Genomic DNA, 14,995 nt, shown 5'->3' on the forward strand with positions numbered 1-14,995 from the left:
TGAGACACAAAAAGTAAGATCAAAAGTACCATGTTTCACTCTTGCCATGCATTTTACTTTAACAAAAACAAAAAGAATTGATTTAATGCTTTGACGCCTTTCATTCTTGCAAAAACTTCCACTAAAGCCAGACAAAATAGTTTGTACAAGTGTTTCTGAAGTTTCAAAATTTGTAAAAATATTTGTTTTTGTTCCATCTTCACATTTAAAGAAGCAAATACGCAAATATATATTTGTTTCGCTCAGTCACAAACAAAAGGCTATTTTTAAAAGTAAAAGTACTGCTCCAATTGAATACGTATTTTAAATTAAAACAATGAAAGTTCCTGTTGTTTATCATGAGAAAGAAAAGAATATAAATTATGAAATTCTAAGCAGAAATCTTGGTACATTACTAAACAATAACAAATCCCAAAGAAAAAATTTAATTCAAAAGATCCTTGTTTTACTTTAGGACTTAAGGCATTTGCAAACAAGGAACCGCAAGATTTGTTTAAATAGACTACGGAATCTAAGTAAATATTTTCCGCAAAAATTCCCAAAACTTTTGTTTTGGCTTGTCGAAAAATCGCGTCTAGAACAAACATAACATAAACAACTGAAAAACAAAACCCATTGTATTCTAATCATATACATACATAGATTTCCATTTTCAACTGAACTTCCTCCAAAACAAAACTCTGCAAAAACAGTACAAATAGTACCAAAACAAATCGCGACTGAAAAAATCCCAGATCGGTTCATTCTCCGCCTCGAGACAAATCCATTGATTGTAGAAACTTGAAATCACTAGTAGTCGACCTCAAGATCTCGCAGCCTTGGTCGGAAAATACGGTGTAAGTATCTACAACACCGAAGAAAGCATGCGGTATGTCGGCGTAGGTACCGTCAGTTCATGTGATTGTTTCGGCCAGGTGAGAGTGCTAGAATAGTGCTTCGACGGGACGTGTTAGTTTGTAGTCTGCAAGCCGAAAAAGCAACCGCAAGGAGTGACACTTGCAGAAGTGCAAATTTTCAAGGATTTTACGAGTCGAAGCGAATTTTGAAAAAAATTGGAGTTGTTCAAAGTAAGTGGCGCTTAGGAAAAATGTTTTAAATAGCACAGATATTTAAAGGTACGCTGGTTGAATGATCTACATTGTTCGGATGTAAAGAGCTAAATAACTAGTACAAAGAATAATTAGCTTTCCTTAGAAATTTCTGTTATGCCAAATACCTACATGCCTTCAAAACTGCATTTTCAAGAGGGCTTCCAATGGTAATTTCAATTAATCTTATAAAAATATTTATATGTACTAAAAAATTCGTAGTTCTCTTAATATTAATACAATCTTAGCTTCAATTAAATTAATACTAGTATAGAAAATTAGCAAAATTCACGTAAATTGGACGAAGTATACAAACATGGTGCTTAATATTTTGACTTTAATTAACTAACGGAATTTGGAATTTAAACTAGAGAAATACTCCTATTAAAGACCTAATAGCAGTTAAGGACTTCCCGAAATTCTTATGGAAATTACGAAATAATAAACTGACAAACTAATTAAGTAAGCACATATTTAAAAAATGTGTATGAGTCACTAGAAAAGTTCTTTACTCTTGACCCTCCGGGCCTCGTATTTCAATAGCTCCTGAAAATTAATTTTACAGATTTTTGAAAAGAATAGTTTCACGATAATATGTACATTTTTTCTACCTGTGTAAGTATTTAAAGTAAGCAAAAAAAATCGCATTGCACAAAAACTGCCGCCCTCTTTATTCCTACTCGGAAATGCGTAACGTCGCAACACCACAAAATTTCGCAAGAAGCGATTTGCTGAAACAGAAAAAATAAATTGCGCATACATGTGTAGAACCATAATGACAATATTCGCATCCTCATGCATTGTAATCAAACCCATCCTTTCTATTAATTTAACCTCCAAGACAAATTTCAAGCACGTGATGCGCAGAAACATACAAAGCATGATGTAATTAGAATAATTTCAACAATTTTTTTATCGATGATATAAAAGTTTTATTCTTCGCAGATTCTTTTGTTGGCTATTCCTGGAGGTATCGTTTAAAGAGAACTGGATATAAGTGGGAAACTTTTTCCAATCGATGTTTTAATCTGGATGATATGCTGGGTGCCGAGCAAGCTGGACTAAATGCTGGGCGTCATGCTTTAGCGTGGGTACTAGGTCAGACTGATATTTGGTATTTGTTGTACCGGTGTGCCAATTACGTGAGTAAGGGGCACGGTCAGTCACCCAGTAGCGTCTCGATACTTGACAATCTTTTCACTCTGGACGAAGATCACTTCGAATATCAGGAAGACGACGATTTGAACAGTCAGTTCCTGCAAGTAAGAGGTTGGTACCACTTCCGTTTATTTTCCACAATTTTGTATTCATAAAAGACGCACTTTTAAAGCAGTGTCCTTCAAGTGACAACTAAAGTACTCGCGGAATATGGATAAGTTGCTTTATTCTCTGAATTACTTACAATAAAGGTCACCATAGAGCAGGATATGATAAATTTTTGAATTTATTGACAAAAATGTACGCTGTGTGATAAGTTCCGTTTTAATCAGAAAACTTAGCTTCGTGCTTAAATTGGAGTTATAATTTGCCTTGAATTATAAAAGGTAAATGCACCAAATAAAACACTTTTCTTTGCAAATTTTTATTAACGATTCCGGATGTAACCTCGGCAGTACTTGCTCAAAGTGGATTAACCGCTTGAAGGATTTTGTGTTGACAAAAAGATGTGTGTAGAAATTTCCATTTGAATTATATGTTTGCAGACTATTTTTAAATCTCAAGGTAGAATTAGTAGATTGCATTAGGCAAATAATTAAATTACAACTTAGGTATTATGTTTGAAACCAGAATCTTCTCCCACGTCCATAAATTAACACAGCCTTTGTAATTTGAAATGTGTTGGTAGCTCTGTCTGTTAAACTCTTGTTCCACGTGACAGTTGAAACGTCAAACACGGTAGATAACAAAGCTACCAACATTAAAAAAGTGCAAAGTCTACTAGATTACTGTGTGCGTCTATTGAATACTAAGATCGGCGATTAATATGGGCAAACAATTAATAAACTTAAAACGAATATTCATAGCACTCTAAAAATAAATTATAGGTACATATTACATATTTACTTTGTGACTTTGGTATTTGCATGGTGACCTACTGCTGAGGGGAGCATAAAATTTTCTGTTTAAATTAAGAGTACCAAATAATTTTTTTATAATATCTCAAACTAACGTGGATTTTTCTTCACAAGAGTTGTGAAAACAAATTATTTAAAACACATAATAATTACAATTACAAGCACTGGAAAATGACGTAAAATATCTGAAAAACTGGATCATTTCGTCACGATGTGTGAAAACCATTTTTAATTGTGCAAAGAAGGCATTTATAGTGTTGTATTGAAAACATTCATGGATATTTAGTCGAAGATATTTGTTTTCTCATTACATACACGTGAATCTTTAATATTTGCAAATATTTAAGAAACAATATACGTAAGTACTATCGTTAAATAAAAACAATATTAAAGACCAAAAATGACCACTTTCAAATATTGTAAAGTTATTCTTCGTCCTTGACAATTCCACTGCAGTGTAAATCTATATGTATGTATGTTAAGATTTTCAGGTCGTTTGAATTTTAGCCGTTTATGTGTGCGTTGCGACAGAGTTAATGAAATTTTATTCAAACATCTCTAATTTACTGTTAATTAGACAAAATCTTATTACATAACAAAAATGTTACCAAATGATCCTGGGCGACCAAAATCGAATCCAAATTAAAAGATTAAAGATGGTCGCTAAGAAAAAAAAGTGTGTCGACAGTTATTTCGTCGTCGTTTAAAAAGAATTGAAAGGAAATACAGCGTGCGGATTGTTCCGTTCTAAAGTATTTAGGCTTTGTAAATCGCCTCGATCGAGCATTAATGACCAAGTTTGAGTAAGAACCTTAATTCCTACATCGCTAAATATGATTTAAGAAAGTATAATGCCCTATGCACAATTAAAATAATCATGTTTTCACTATTAAGGGTTGTTCAAGTACACTAAGCTGTGGCAGATAACTAATATTTCGATATTATGAATGTAAAACACCTTTAGGTAGCAAGTTTCTTATTTGTAAGGTAGTCAAAATAGTATTTAAAATTTTAAGCAACCAGTGTGCCATTATGATAAGATTTCCATTACATAATGGGTAATGAATTAAAAACTGACATTGACAATATTGACATTACGAAATTAAAATTGTCTGATGAGTCATCATAATAGTCAATCAAATTTGCAGCAGCATCATCCCTTAAAAGCGCATCAGAAGTTTAATGGCATATAAAAACGAAATATTAAACATATTATTGTTGGAAAAGATCCCGTCCATTCTAAAAAACGTTCTTCACTTTTGAGTTTAAATTGCTACAATAAAGAATTCAAATTTCAAAATTTCAAATATCGCGGAATGACGTTTTATTATCCAAAAGATGTACTTGGGCAGCTTTAACTACACATTTTTTTAAAACAATTTTTTGAATCGGTCACTACAAAAGAACCAAAAAAATAAATTCTGGAAGATAATAGTTATTATTAACCAAGGTAGAAAAGACACTTTTAGCCGAGCAATTTTATGACCTGAGATGCGAAGCATTCTGAAGCACTGGATACATCATTTGTAAAGGAAAAACGTACTTTAATACATATCTACTTTTATTGTATTTATTTAAACATTTCATTTTTCATTAGTAATGCTTCAGAAGAATAAAGATTTCAACACTGAATAATAAATTGAATATATGTACCGTAGCGGTGATTAATAAGTGCTAAACTAGGCGAACATATAATTTATGAAAGTGCTAATCTGCGTAGTGTAATATACATACAAATTTTTATATATCCGTTAGTTATTAATGGTCATTGATACTGATAAATCATTTCTTGAAGGTTACCAGGTATGATGGGTATCTATAAAAAATTTAAAATTTTGTGAGCTGTGAAAAACAAAAAAATTGAACTCATAACTGAGATTTGTTACTTACCTCAAGTGAAAGTGAACAATTTTACAGAGTCAAATTTTGAGATGAAAAACTTAATAGGGAGATTATTTCTGAAAGTAAAATGTTGGAAATATTAGTTTCTGAGTTAAAATTGAAGAAATCGGACAGAATGTTCAATCAAAAGCATATGCTAACTTTGACAGTTGACGTTTACTACATAAGTAGAGTTCATGTTCACCAAAAGGCGGCACACTTTGACTTGTTTTTAATGTCAACTACGATGTTATATTCTTTTCTAGAAGCCCGGTATGTTATGGCAGCCATTAAATATTTTTAATTTACTTTAAGATTGTGATTACCATAAACTGTATTTTGTATTTAATGGTGCTAGCGTTATTCAATAGAAGGGAGCATCTGACTTAAAAAGGATAGATAAGCAAATAATAGCTATTACAACACCATTATCGACTTCCCATACTTTCGTTAAAAAAACGTCAAGAACTGAAATTTTCCTCGAGCAAATTGCTAGGCAAAAATATGATATGTTGTATCCTCAGGGGTGCTCGGACTGGGAAGCTTGTCACGGTTTGACGATGGAAAAATCTTGAGAATGCTCTAGATACATAAATAACAATATACTTAACCAGATACCAATAATTATTGCGGATTTTCTTTTGATTGATAGAGTGAAAGTATAACAGCAATTTATTCTAAATATCCAACTCCCAAATATTGAAAATAGTCATTTCTGTTGCTAGTTTGTAATAATCGCTTAATTTTAGGTAATTAAAATTGGCCACACAAACAAAAAATACACAACAGATTCAAAGTTGTAAGTAATTTTTTTACGTGCTGATAAATCACAGTGATGACATTATAATTTTTATTTCATTATCATTTTTCGGTTTGAAATATTCCAACTACAATAGATTTTAGTATGGGTTTAAAAAAGCGATAAAAACTGCAATATGATGAAATAAAAGAATGTACCGCTTGTAAATTTATTAATATTTCGTATAAATATTACAAGTAAAACACCAGAGTCCCGCCGAATTATGTTTCCGCTCACGCGCGTTTTCGCGGGTATCATTTTGAGTCTGCGCGCCAAAAATCGAAACCGTTATCGACTGAAGAGTGGACTCTAGGCGTCGTTGATTGGTGGAGAGGGAGATCGACCGAAACAAAAAACTTGTCAGACAGTACAAGATGGCGGCTGTCTAGTGCTTTTCGATTGTTGTTATCTGTTGTTGTTACTGTTAAAAAATCACTAAATAACAATGGCGATGTCTAATTTATATTCAAAAATTGCCCCGAAGCCTGTAAAGCGGGCACAAGATAATTTATCGGTGTCACAAACGAATGCTTGGATGATGAACGGTGAGTCCCTGATCATGGTAGTTGACATAGGGCGTTATACCACAAGAACTCATGAAATTCATCGAACCGTTTTATTTTAATCTATTCATGTAATTTTCAATGGGATTTTTATTCAGAAAGCCGCAGAGTTTCACTGTTTATTCCCTGATTTCGGTAATCAGGTTGTCTGTGCCAGGTACCATTTACCTAGGCAAAAGTCGCTCACCGCCCTCATTCGACAATTTGTTGAAATGTAACACTTTTTCACAGCTGAAACTATCAACAATGGAGCCCTCAGTCTATCGCCCCCTCACATCATTTCACAACGCGAGAACCTGCAGGTGATGCAACCTGCTAGTGCCCCAGGTTCACCTCCATCAAGCCCGTGTGTATCCCCCATAGGCCCACCTGGTACACTTGACCCCAACTGGCAAGCTTCAAAACCAACAGTCCGTGAACGTAACGCAGCAATGTTCAATAACGATCTCATGGCGGACGTGAGATTCATCGTCGGAAGTCCGGGATCCACCCAGGACATCCCCGCACACAAATATGTTCTAGCCACCGGAAGTTCGGTGTTTTATGCCATGTTTTATGGGGGGCTTGCTGAATGTAAAGAAGAAATTGAGGTACCTGATGTCGAACCGTCTGCATTTCTTACGTTACTCAAGTAAGGGATGAAGGGTTGAGGTCAACGTGAAGGTCGTGGTGATTGACAAGGCTTTAAAAAGTGGGATAAGACAGTCGGTTGGGTCACTTCTGCTTAAAACGCGGTGAAAGGACCGCTAATTAACATCCAATGACCTCCTGATTTTTTCCCACTATTATTTAAAAGGATTTGCGAGCATGACGCGGCTTTTTTGGTTGAGGCGTTCCTTGAAAAACAACTGCAAGTTGAATACTTGCTCAGCACTTCCGTTTAAACCGGAAATTACAGTATTAATCAGGAACCAATGTTTAGTTCCAAGGTCAAATTTGTTTATAAATATCTAACCTCAAATGTCAGAAAAGCCGCAAATTAATTTCTATTTAATTAAAAGTACAAATTCGTAAACTTAAACTGCTTTCACCATATCTCACGACTTTCAAGTTCCATCAGCCTTTTCACTGAAACAGTTTTTTTTGACTGACTCTTCAATTTTTGAACAGATACTTGTACTGTGATGAAATCCAACTCGAAGCGGATACAGTCCTAGCAACATTATATGTAGCAAAAAAATATATCGTTCCGCATTTAGCGCGAGCCTGCGTTAACTATCTTGAAACTAGTCTGACGGCGAAGAATGCCTGTTTGTTACTCAGCCAATCGCGCCTCTTCGAAGAACCTGAACTGATGCAACGATGCTGGGAAGTGATAGACGCCCAGGTGAGTTTGACACATTCCTTGTCCTGTCTAGACCTGAGCGCAGTCCCGGAAAAATGTAAAGAAACGCAAAAAAGGCACATGAGTTTTAGCGCCTGCATGCGTTCGAGAATTCCGTAAATTTAGAGAAAATCGATGTGAAAAATTAGTAAGAAACGCTAAAACTGCCATGTTTGATAAAATTCAATTTTTTTCCTCACTTATGGTTCATTCAAGGCTGATCTATGTCTAGTCAAGAAATTGAGAAACACAAAATACTGTACATGTGATTAACGAATGTGAAGATGCTCAAGTTTTTTATACACATATCTTAAGTTTAATTTTAAGTATGATTTGGAGTAAACGGCCAACTTAAGGGACGCATTTTATTGGATTGGAATAAAATGTGCAAGTTTGTCGATTACCGCTTGTGTTTTTAATCCACATATTTACAGCATTGATGTCTTTTCCAAAAATGTAACTGAATGTATGTACAATTGTGTTGTTAATATATGGATTATAAAAACATGGACGACATTCTCGTAAATTATTTACCACCTATGCCCTTGGACTTCCTTAAATATTCATTTCACTTACGTACTAACTTTCCCTATCATTATTCAATATCGATTCTAATTTACGTATGTATTGTTCTAGACCAACCATATATTTACATAGATTAGACCTTAGGAAATGAACCACAAAAAGTATAAACATGTTGCAAAAAATAGGAACAATAGTACCTGACCTATAAAATCAGAATTTAAAATCCAAAAACTTTAAATATCCAATGACAAAATTATCTTTAAAATTGCTTTTGCTTGCCAGGCTGAGATGGCGCTGAAATCCGAAGGCTTCGTGGACATCGACATGTCAACCCTGGAGTCAGTTCTTGGTCGCGAAACTTTAAATTGCAAAGAAATGAATCTCCTAGAAGCGGCATTAAATTGGGCATCCGCTGAATGTACCCGTCAAGATATCGAAGCAACCCCCCAAAATAAAAGATCTGTCCTTGGCAGCGCCCTTTATCTAATCAGAATACCGACCATGACACTTGATGAGTTTGCAAACGGTGCAGCACAAATGGGGATTTTAACACAACAGGAAACTATAGATATTTTCTTTCATTTCACAGCAAACAACAAACCGTCGTTACAGTACCCTATTAAACCACGAGCAGGACTAAAATCTCAGGTGAGATGAGGGGAAAATGTGATTGAAAGTGACGATTTTGTTTTAGGTATGCCACAGGTTTCAGTCATGTGCCTACAGGTCAAACCAATGGCGGTACAGAGGGCGTTGTGACAGTATACAGTTCTCAGTAGACAGACGTATTTTTGTGGTTGGTTTTGGACTGTATGGATCGTCCAACGGAGCTGCGGATTACAGTGTGAAAATTGAATTGAAACGCCTGGGCCGGGTATTGGCTGAAAACAACACTCAGTTTTTCTCAGATGGATCCAGCAATACGTTTCACGTGTACTTCGACAATCCTATTCAGATAGAACCTGAGTCGTTCTATACAGCGTCGGCGATTTTAGACGGTGGCGAGTTGAGTTATTTTGGACAAGAGGGCATGAGTGAGGTGACTGTAGGACAAGTGACATTTCAATTCCAATGTTCCTCGGAGAGTACAAACGGAACAGGAGTACAAGGAGGTCAAATTCCGGAACTTATTTTTTACGGACCCTCGTACGAGGAACATTAAAAGACGAAATACATCGTTATGTGAAATGTTCACTTTTTGTTTGTTTAAAGTGCTGTGAATTAAGGAACTTTTTTTTTATTAATTTATGTTGTTAGTTTTTTTACATTTTGTTTTTATAACCAAACTGGATATCTCCAAATGATGTTGTGTTCACGTGAAATACAAACTTGTAAATATCTTGTTTCAAACTATGATACAAATTGTATATTCCCATTACAAAGCTTAATCATTAGATATTTTTCGAAACGTCTTACAGATTTATGCCTGACGATTATGTAATAAAACTGTTAAAGTGATACAACCATGTACTGTTTATTACATATAGGGTTTAGGTTAAGACTAAATTCAGTCTGTCTTGTAATGCCAGAAAGTTAACAGTTCGCGTTATATAGAAAGCAGCTGAGTCCATGTATTAACCAAACAGGGTTCGATGATACAGACGTGTAAACATAACATAGCTTAGGCTTTTCTTTACTGTTTTGTTATATTGACGATATTTTCAGAGTAACTATTAGCATAGCAATATTTATAAGGGCAAAATTTTGCTTACATTGCCATGATATTCGTTACTACTTATGTGATACAAGAAATAATTTGATAAAATATATATCTTGGTAGTTTGACATCTATTTTTCTTGAGAACCCAGTTTTATTCTACCTAAAAGTTTCGTTGCGGCAGTGCAAATCAAAACTGCGTCGAAATAATAATTAATATTGCAATTTTGCGTCATTTGTTACATCGATCGTCATCAAATTGTAGTTTTAAATTGAGACGCTGCTCTGCACAATGCAGTAGACTGGAAATCCACCAACCTTGGGATAATTGCAGTCTGATTGTGCTTAGGAATTCCGTTGTATAATTATATAAAGTTCAATCTATTTGCTTTGATGCAATACTAAAACTAGAAATAAGGAGAAAATCATGCAAAAAAAACTTACCAACAGCTGGTATATTAATGGACAGTGCTTGGGACAACTTCAGGTACGTCCTGCCCAACTCATAGCAGCAAATTTGAAGAACATCACTGATATCAATTAGTAAATCTAATGAAAGTCAAGAAAAATTATAGTTAAATGAGTTCCAGTGACATGAGATAACCAAAACTTGTAATCAAAATCAAGATAAAACTGAGGAAAAATTGAAAATTGTGAAAGGATACGCGCTGTGCCTTCTGTTCGGCAAGTAAGATACACACAAGCAGCATGAACGTGCGTATTCTTGCGTCCCTTCGTCAAATTCCGATTCAAAGCCATTTTAAAAAAATTACAAGCGGTATCAATACAATGTTGATTTAACTGCAACTGATTGCACAACTGTGTAATTCCGTTTCTAGCTTTTCTTAGAGTTAACTCCCGCGATTCTATACCAGTGCCAACATGGAAAGCTGAAACAATAAATCACTACAGAGCCCCCCCAATTTTATTGTTACCATACAGGCCCCAAATTTGGTAGCACCGCCTTTTGAGTCAGCGGCAACGAATTGTCCAATTGCGCTGCTTGTGCCATGAGCACCTTCTTCAAATTGCACTTCAGCAACGATGATATTGACTTCCAGAACGGAGCCACAATTTGTACAAACTGCATCTCCGCGAGCAGGGTCGACTTCGATGTCCGAACTACCGCAACTTTTACATTTACGAGTTGACGACATCGCGGAATGTTATTTTATCAATGGTTTATCAAATGAAAATAAGCGACATTCAAAGAGTCCCGTGTTTATTGGGGATTTAAATGAACATAACCTAAATTGTCACATTGCCTCCTCAACTGTCATAACGGTCAAGGTCGAAAAATCATATGATGGAAACTCTTGAACGTGATTGGTGCAGACTATTTACATAATGGAAGTGGCTAGAGTTGCGTAAAAGGTAGATATAATCCGATGACGTAATTTGCAATCTTTTATAATGCATGGCATAAAAAGAATACGTACGGGCTAAAAACTTGTATTTACGAAAGTTTCACAATTACAAAAAAATCATATTCAAAGAGACAATAAAAAATTGATAAAATAAGAGTTAACACTTTAATACTCTAAAATTAATCCCTATTTTTACAAACTCGAATGGAAGTCTTCCCCATGACCACAATAATGCCTTCATCCTGCAGATCCTTCAAAGCATCCTCGAACTGCTCCCTTGTGATCATAACTTGTGATCCTTCCTTCATTTCTGCCAACATCTTCTGGTAATTAATAGTCGGTACGTTTCCTTTACTTTCGATTAATTTTTTTAGACTTTGAGCCAACTCCAACCGTTTTTTCCTAGCAGCGCTACTCAAGCCGGTCGTTAAAATGCCCACGTCTATTTTTCCAGACAATGGATCAGTTGCAGACTGTTTTAAAGCTTCTCGGTGCAATCTATAAGCTTCCTCAACATCGATTATTTCCACTGTTTGAGAAAAGCGAACTTTAGCGTGCGCTTCTGATAATCGGATCAACGATTCCAGTTGGCGAGGATATGCAGAGATTTGTCCACGACCGGAACCAACTTTGCGCATGTCCACGTAGGATTGAATAAGCTTTTGGGAAGCTTCTTCACTGAGCTTTGGGTGGATGTGTTCTTTTGCGTACGCGAGGTAGTCGCGGAGGATTGACATGTCCTACGATCAAACAACGTTTAGTAAGAATCGCAATATTATAAAGTTCCACTTACAAGAATTTCGTCTTCATCTTGTTGTGGTGTTTTGTAGTAAAGAGATACAAGATGCGTGGCCAACCTCCGATCGAACAGTTCACTTTGTGGATCCAAAACCAAGAAGATTAAATCAAATCTGTAAAAAACAACAATTAGGTTCAATAAAAGTTGCAGTGTACTGATGATACCTCGAGAGAAGTGTGTGCGGAAGTTGGACATTCTCGATAATTGTCTTGTTTTTATTCCACTGAGATTCTGACGGGTTAGCAGCTGCTAGAATTGATGTTCTTGCGTTGAGTTGGCAGATAATACCTGCTTTGGCTATGCTAAGAGTTTGCTGTTCCATCACCTCATGAAGAACACTGCGAGTAGAATCGTTCATTTTATCAAACTCGTCAATGCAACAGATTCCGTTGTCGGCTAAGACTAACGCTCCAGTTTGTAAAACTAGTTGTTTGGTTTCAGTGTCTTTCGTCACGTAAGCCGTTAAGCCAACTGCGGAGGACCCTTTACCAGAAGTGTACTGACTTCTTGGAACCAAATTGAACACGTACTGCAGGAGTTGGGATTTAGATGTACCTAGTTTAATGAACACAACTTTATGATGACAGAGAATCTAATTACACAACTAACCAGGATCTCCACATAACAAGATATTGATTTCGGATCTAAAGTTGGTCCTTCCGGAAGTCACGAATTTCTTTTTGGTGCCTCCAAACAACTGAAGAAGAATTCCTTTTTTCACATCATCGTTCTCATAAATCGAAGGAGCAATAGCTCGTGCTAAGCGATCGTAAATGTCCTCTTTTTGAGACAGAAGCTGAAGAAGTTCGACTCGTTCTGGCGGAAAACGATGGTCTTTCCTATTGAAGAATTGTTAAATTTGTTTAACTTGAAGAAGTTGGACTGTTTACCCGTCTTCCTCTTCATACAAGCGCTTACTGTCGATTTTCCGGAAGTGGAGGACGTCGATGTGAGTTTTGTGGACAGCACGAAGATTGCGTTGGATGGGATTGACTTGAAGAGGTTGTGCTCTGTAGATGCCAGTAACGGTGACTCTGTCACCAGGTTGAACGGCATCCACCAGGTCGTTATGAGCGAAGAGAACAACAGTGTGAGGTGTCTGGCCAGCAGGCATGTCGTCTAAGAAAGATAAATGTAATTCTTCCGCGGCTACTCAGTAGATACTTACCTGGAGATTCTTGGAGTTTAATCATCTGCTTGTCGGTAAATTGCGACCGATTGTGCACCAAAGTGAAGCAATGATTGGTGTTACAACTAGTGCAGAGCGTAGGCTCGGTGATACGGCCTCTGTCGATTTCTACACTAGTCGTGAAAGAACAAACAATACATTTGAAGAACGCCTCTCTCATCTCTGGCATCAAATTTGACGTGCGAATGACCATTCCACTAATCGTGATCAACTGATCGATATCTGGAGGACGCAAAAATCAAAAAATAAAACACAAAAGTGATTTGGTAAACCTTCTGGATTCAAAGCTCTCATGTTGCGAGTTTTTTCCGCGTTGAAAGGACGCACTTGAATTTGGTGCTCCAATTCCGCCGCTGGATACCGCTCGTAGAACATTTCATTAACAGTCATGTCAAAAGTTGGGATAACTTCCTGGGGGTAGCTGATGAGTTGGCGGTATAAATTGGCATCAAAGGTCTCGATGTGGGAGCAGTTTACATTGAGGAAAGGTTCTTCAAGAGTGTTAATCTAAATAGGTGAAAATTCACATTATTTTGGAGACATTTTTTGCTTTTTTATCACCTCATCCAATTTTTGGAAATACAAAGGTTCATTAACGTTCATATCATCAGTCGTCTCGTCCTCCTCAGCATTAGGATCAATAAACCTCAAAATAAATTGTTTAAACTTCTGTTTACACTCAGCAACAGAAACATTGGTGCCCCAAATGACCAAATGTGGCGCTGCATCAGATTCCTGACTCTCTGGCACTGTCTCCAACTACAAATCATTGGCTAAAACCACAAAAGACTAATTGAAAAACTCACGTCTCCAACATTAACTTGTCTAATCCTCTTATCGGTCCTCACGTCAGGTCTCATTCTAATGGGAGTCCCACGAATGCCTGACCTAGGGGTACGAATTGACCCCAAAGAGCACGGAGTGCCATAATTTAGTGGCGAGCTCAAATCAATCTCGCTCATTAAAGCTACATTACAATGCAAATTAGATCAAAATAACATCTAAAAAATTAGCTTAATACCTCCTCCAGGACTGGAAATAGGCACACTTTGTGCAGGAGACGCCGGAATATCGCTCTCTCCATCTACATCACGTCGGGCTCCACCCCAACGCATAGGGGTATCAATAGTATCACTCTTAGCAGGTGTAGGTTGGCTCCTTCGCGGCGTTCGCGAAGGCGTTGGAGGATCTTCCCGAGCCGGTGTCCGCTGACCCCGAGGGGTTTGTCCACCGGCGGCTCTCCGCGGTGTTCGCGAAGGGGTTGGAGGGTCTTCGCGTGCCGGTGTTCGGTGGCCTCGTGGAGTTTGCCCACCGGCGGCGGCTCTGCGAGTCCGGGGAGTTGGGGCATCTTCTTCTGCACGGTTAGCACGGGGTGTGCGATGAGGCGCGGGAGAAGACATGGTGAATCAACACTAAGAAGTTGAGAATACAACTATTTTTTGAAATTTAAACACGAAAAATTCACACAACCACTTTGTTGTTGACGAGAAAGAAAGGCGGGAAAACTTATTGTTTGGAGTATCGCCGAAGAGGGCGCACACGCTAATTGTCACTTGTCAATGTCACTTGAAGGCTGTGGCTACGGTGCCTCCTTTCCAGACTGGTTGGATATTGAAATATTGCCGTCTTTATTAATCGAATAATTTTGCTAAAAATGACTTTTTAGTTAATTTATTGTGCAGAAATTACACCGTTTCACATACAAATACTTTTAGAAATAAAACAGCA

General features: G+C 36.8%; 3 protein-coding genes across 4 annotated transcripts in view; 1 reads left to right on the forward strand and 2 right to left on the reverse strand.

The window, feature by feature from the left end:
* The window catches only part of Brf (Brf RNA polymerase III subunit), a 28,892-nt gene extending 17,681 nt beyond the window's left edge, over positions 1–11,211 (reverse strand). The window contains exons 1-3 of the mRNA XM_088032249.1: positions 10,853–11,211; positions 10,578–10,802; positions 10,357–10,461 (exon numbers count right to left, since the gene is read on the reverse strand). Coding sequence (XP_087888375.1) covers positions 10,357–10,461; positions 10,578–10,802; positions 10,853–11,069 — 547 coding nt within the window. The 5' untranslated portion in view covers positions 11,070–11,211. The remainder of the gene's footprint in view (positions 1–10,356; positions 10,462–10,577; positions 10,803–10,852) is intronic.
* lute (BTB/POZ domain containing protein 3 lute) lies at positions 851–10,040 on the forward strand. 2 transcript variants are annotated; one of them, XM_088032260.1, is made up of 6 exons: positions 851–1,067; positions 2,034–2,357; positions 6,638–7,037; positions 7,517–7,733; positions 8,538–8,903; positions 8,950–10,040. In XM_088032260.1, exons 2-6 carry the CDS (start codon positions 2,126–2,128, stop codon positions 9,415–9,417), a joined length of 1,683 nt encoding a protein of 560 aa, XP_087888386.1. In that variant the 5' UTR covers positions 851–1,067; positions 2,034–2,125; the 3' UTR covers positions 9,418–10,040. The 2 variants fall into 2 exon arrangements, with proteins under 2 accessions (XP_087888386.1, XP_087888395.1); XM_088032269.1 differs by lacking the exons at positions 851–1,067; positions 2,034–2,357 and adding an exon at positions 6,155–6,388.
* A 138-nt stretch (positions 11,212–11,349) lies between the features above and the next one.
* dpa (disc proliferation abnormal) lies at positions 11,350–14,829 on the reverse strand. Its single transcript, XM_088045668.1, has 10 exons — positions 14,289–14,829; positions 14,074–14,234; positions 13,829–14,026; positions 13,540–13,774; positions 13,247–13,489; positions 12,969–13,197; positions 12,688–12,917; positions 12,243–12,633; positions 12,073–12,190; positions 11,350–12,019 (listed from the first exon to the last, which is right to left on the reverse strand). Exons 1-10 carry the CDS (start codon positions 14,665–14,667, stop codon positions 11,459–11,461), a joined length of 2,745 nt encoding a protein of 914 aa, XP_087901794.1. The 5' UTR covers positions 14,668–14,829; the 3' UTR covers positions 11,350–11,458.
* Positions 14,830–14,995: the final 166 nt, after the last annotated feature.

This window comes from Gnatocerus cornutus, chromosome 1 (assembly GCF_029298725.1).
Source record: "Gnatocerus cornutus isolate USDA-ARS CGAHR chromosome 1, icGnaCorn1.1, whole genome shotgun sequence".
Lineage (NCBI taxonomy): Eukaryota > Metazoa > Arthropoda > Insecta > Coleoptera > Tenebrionidae > Gnatocerus > Gnatocerus cornutus.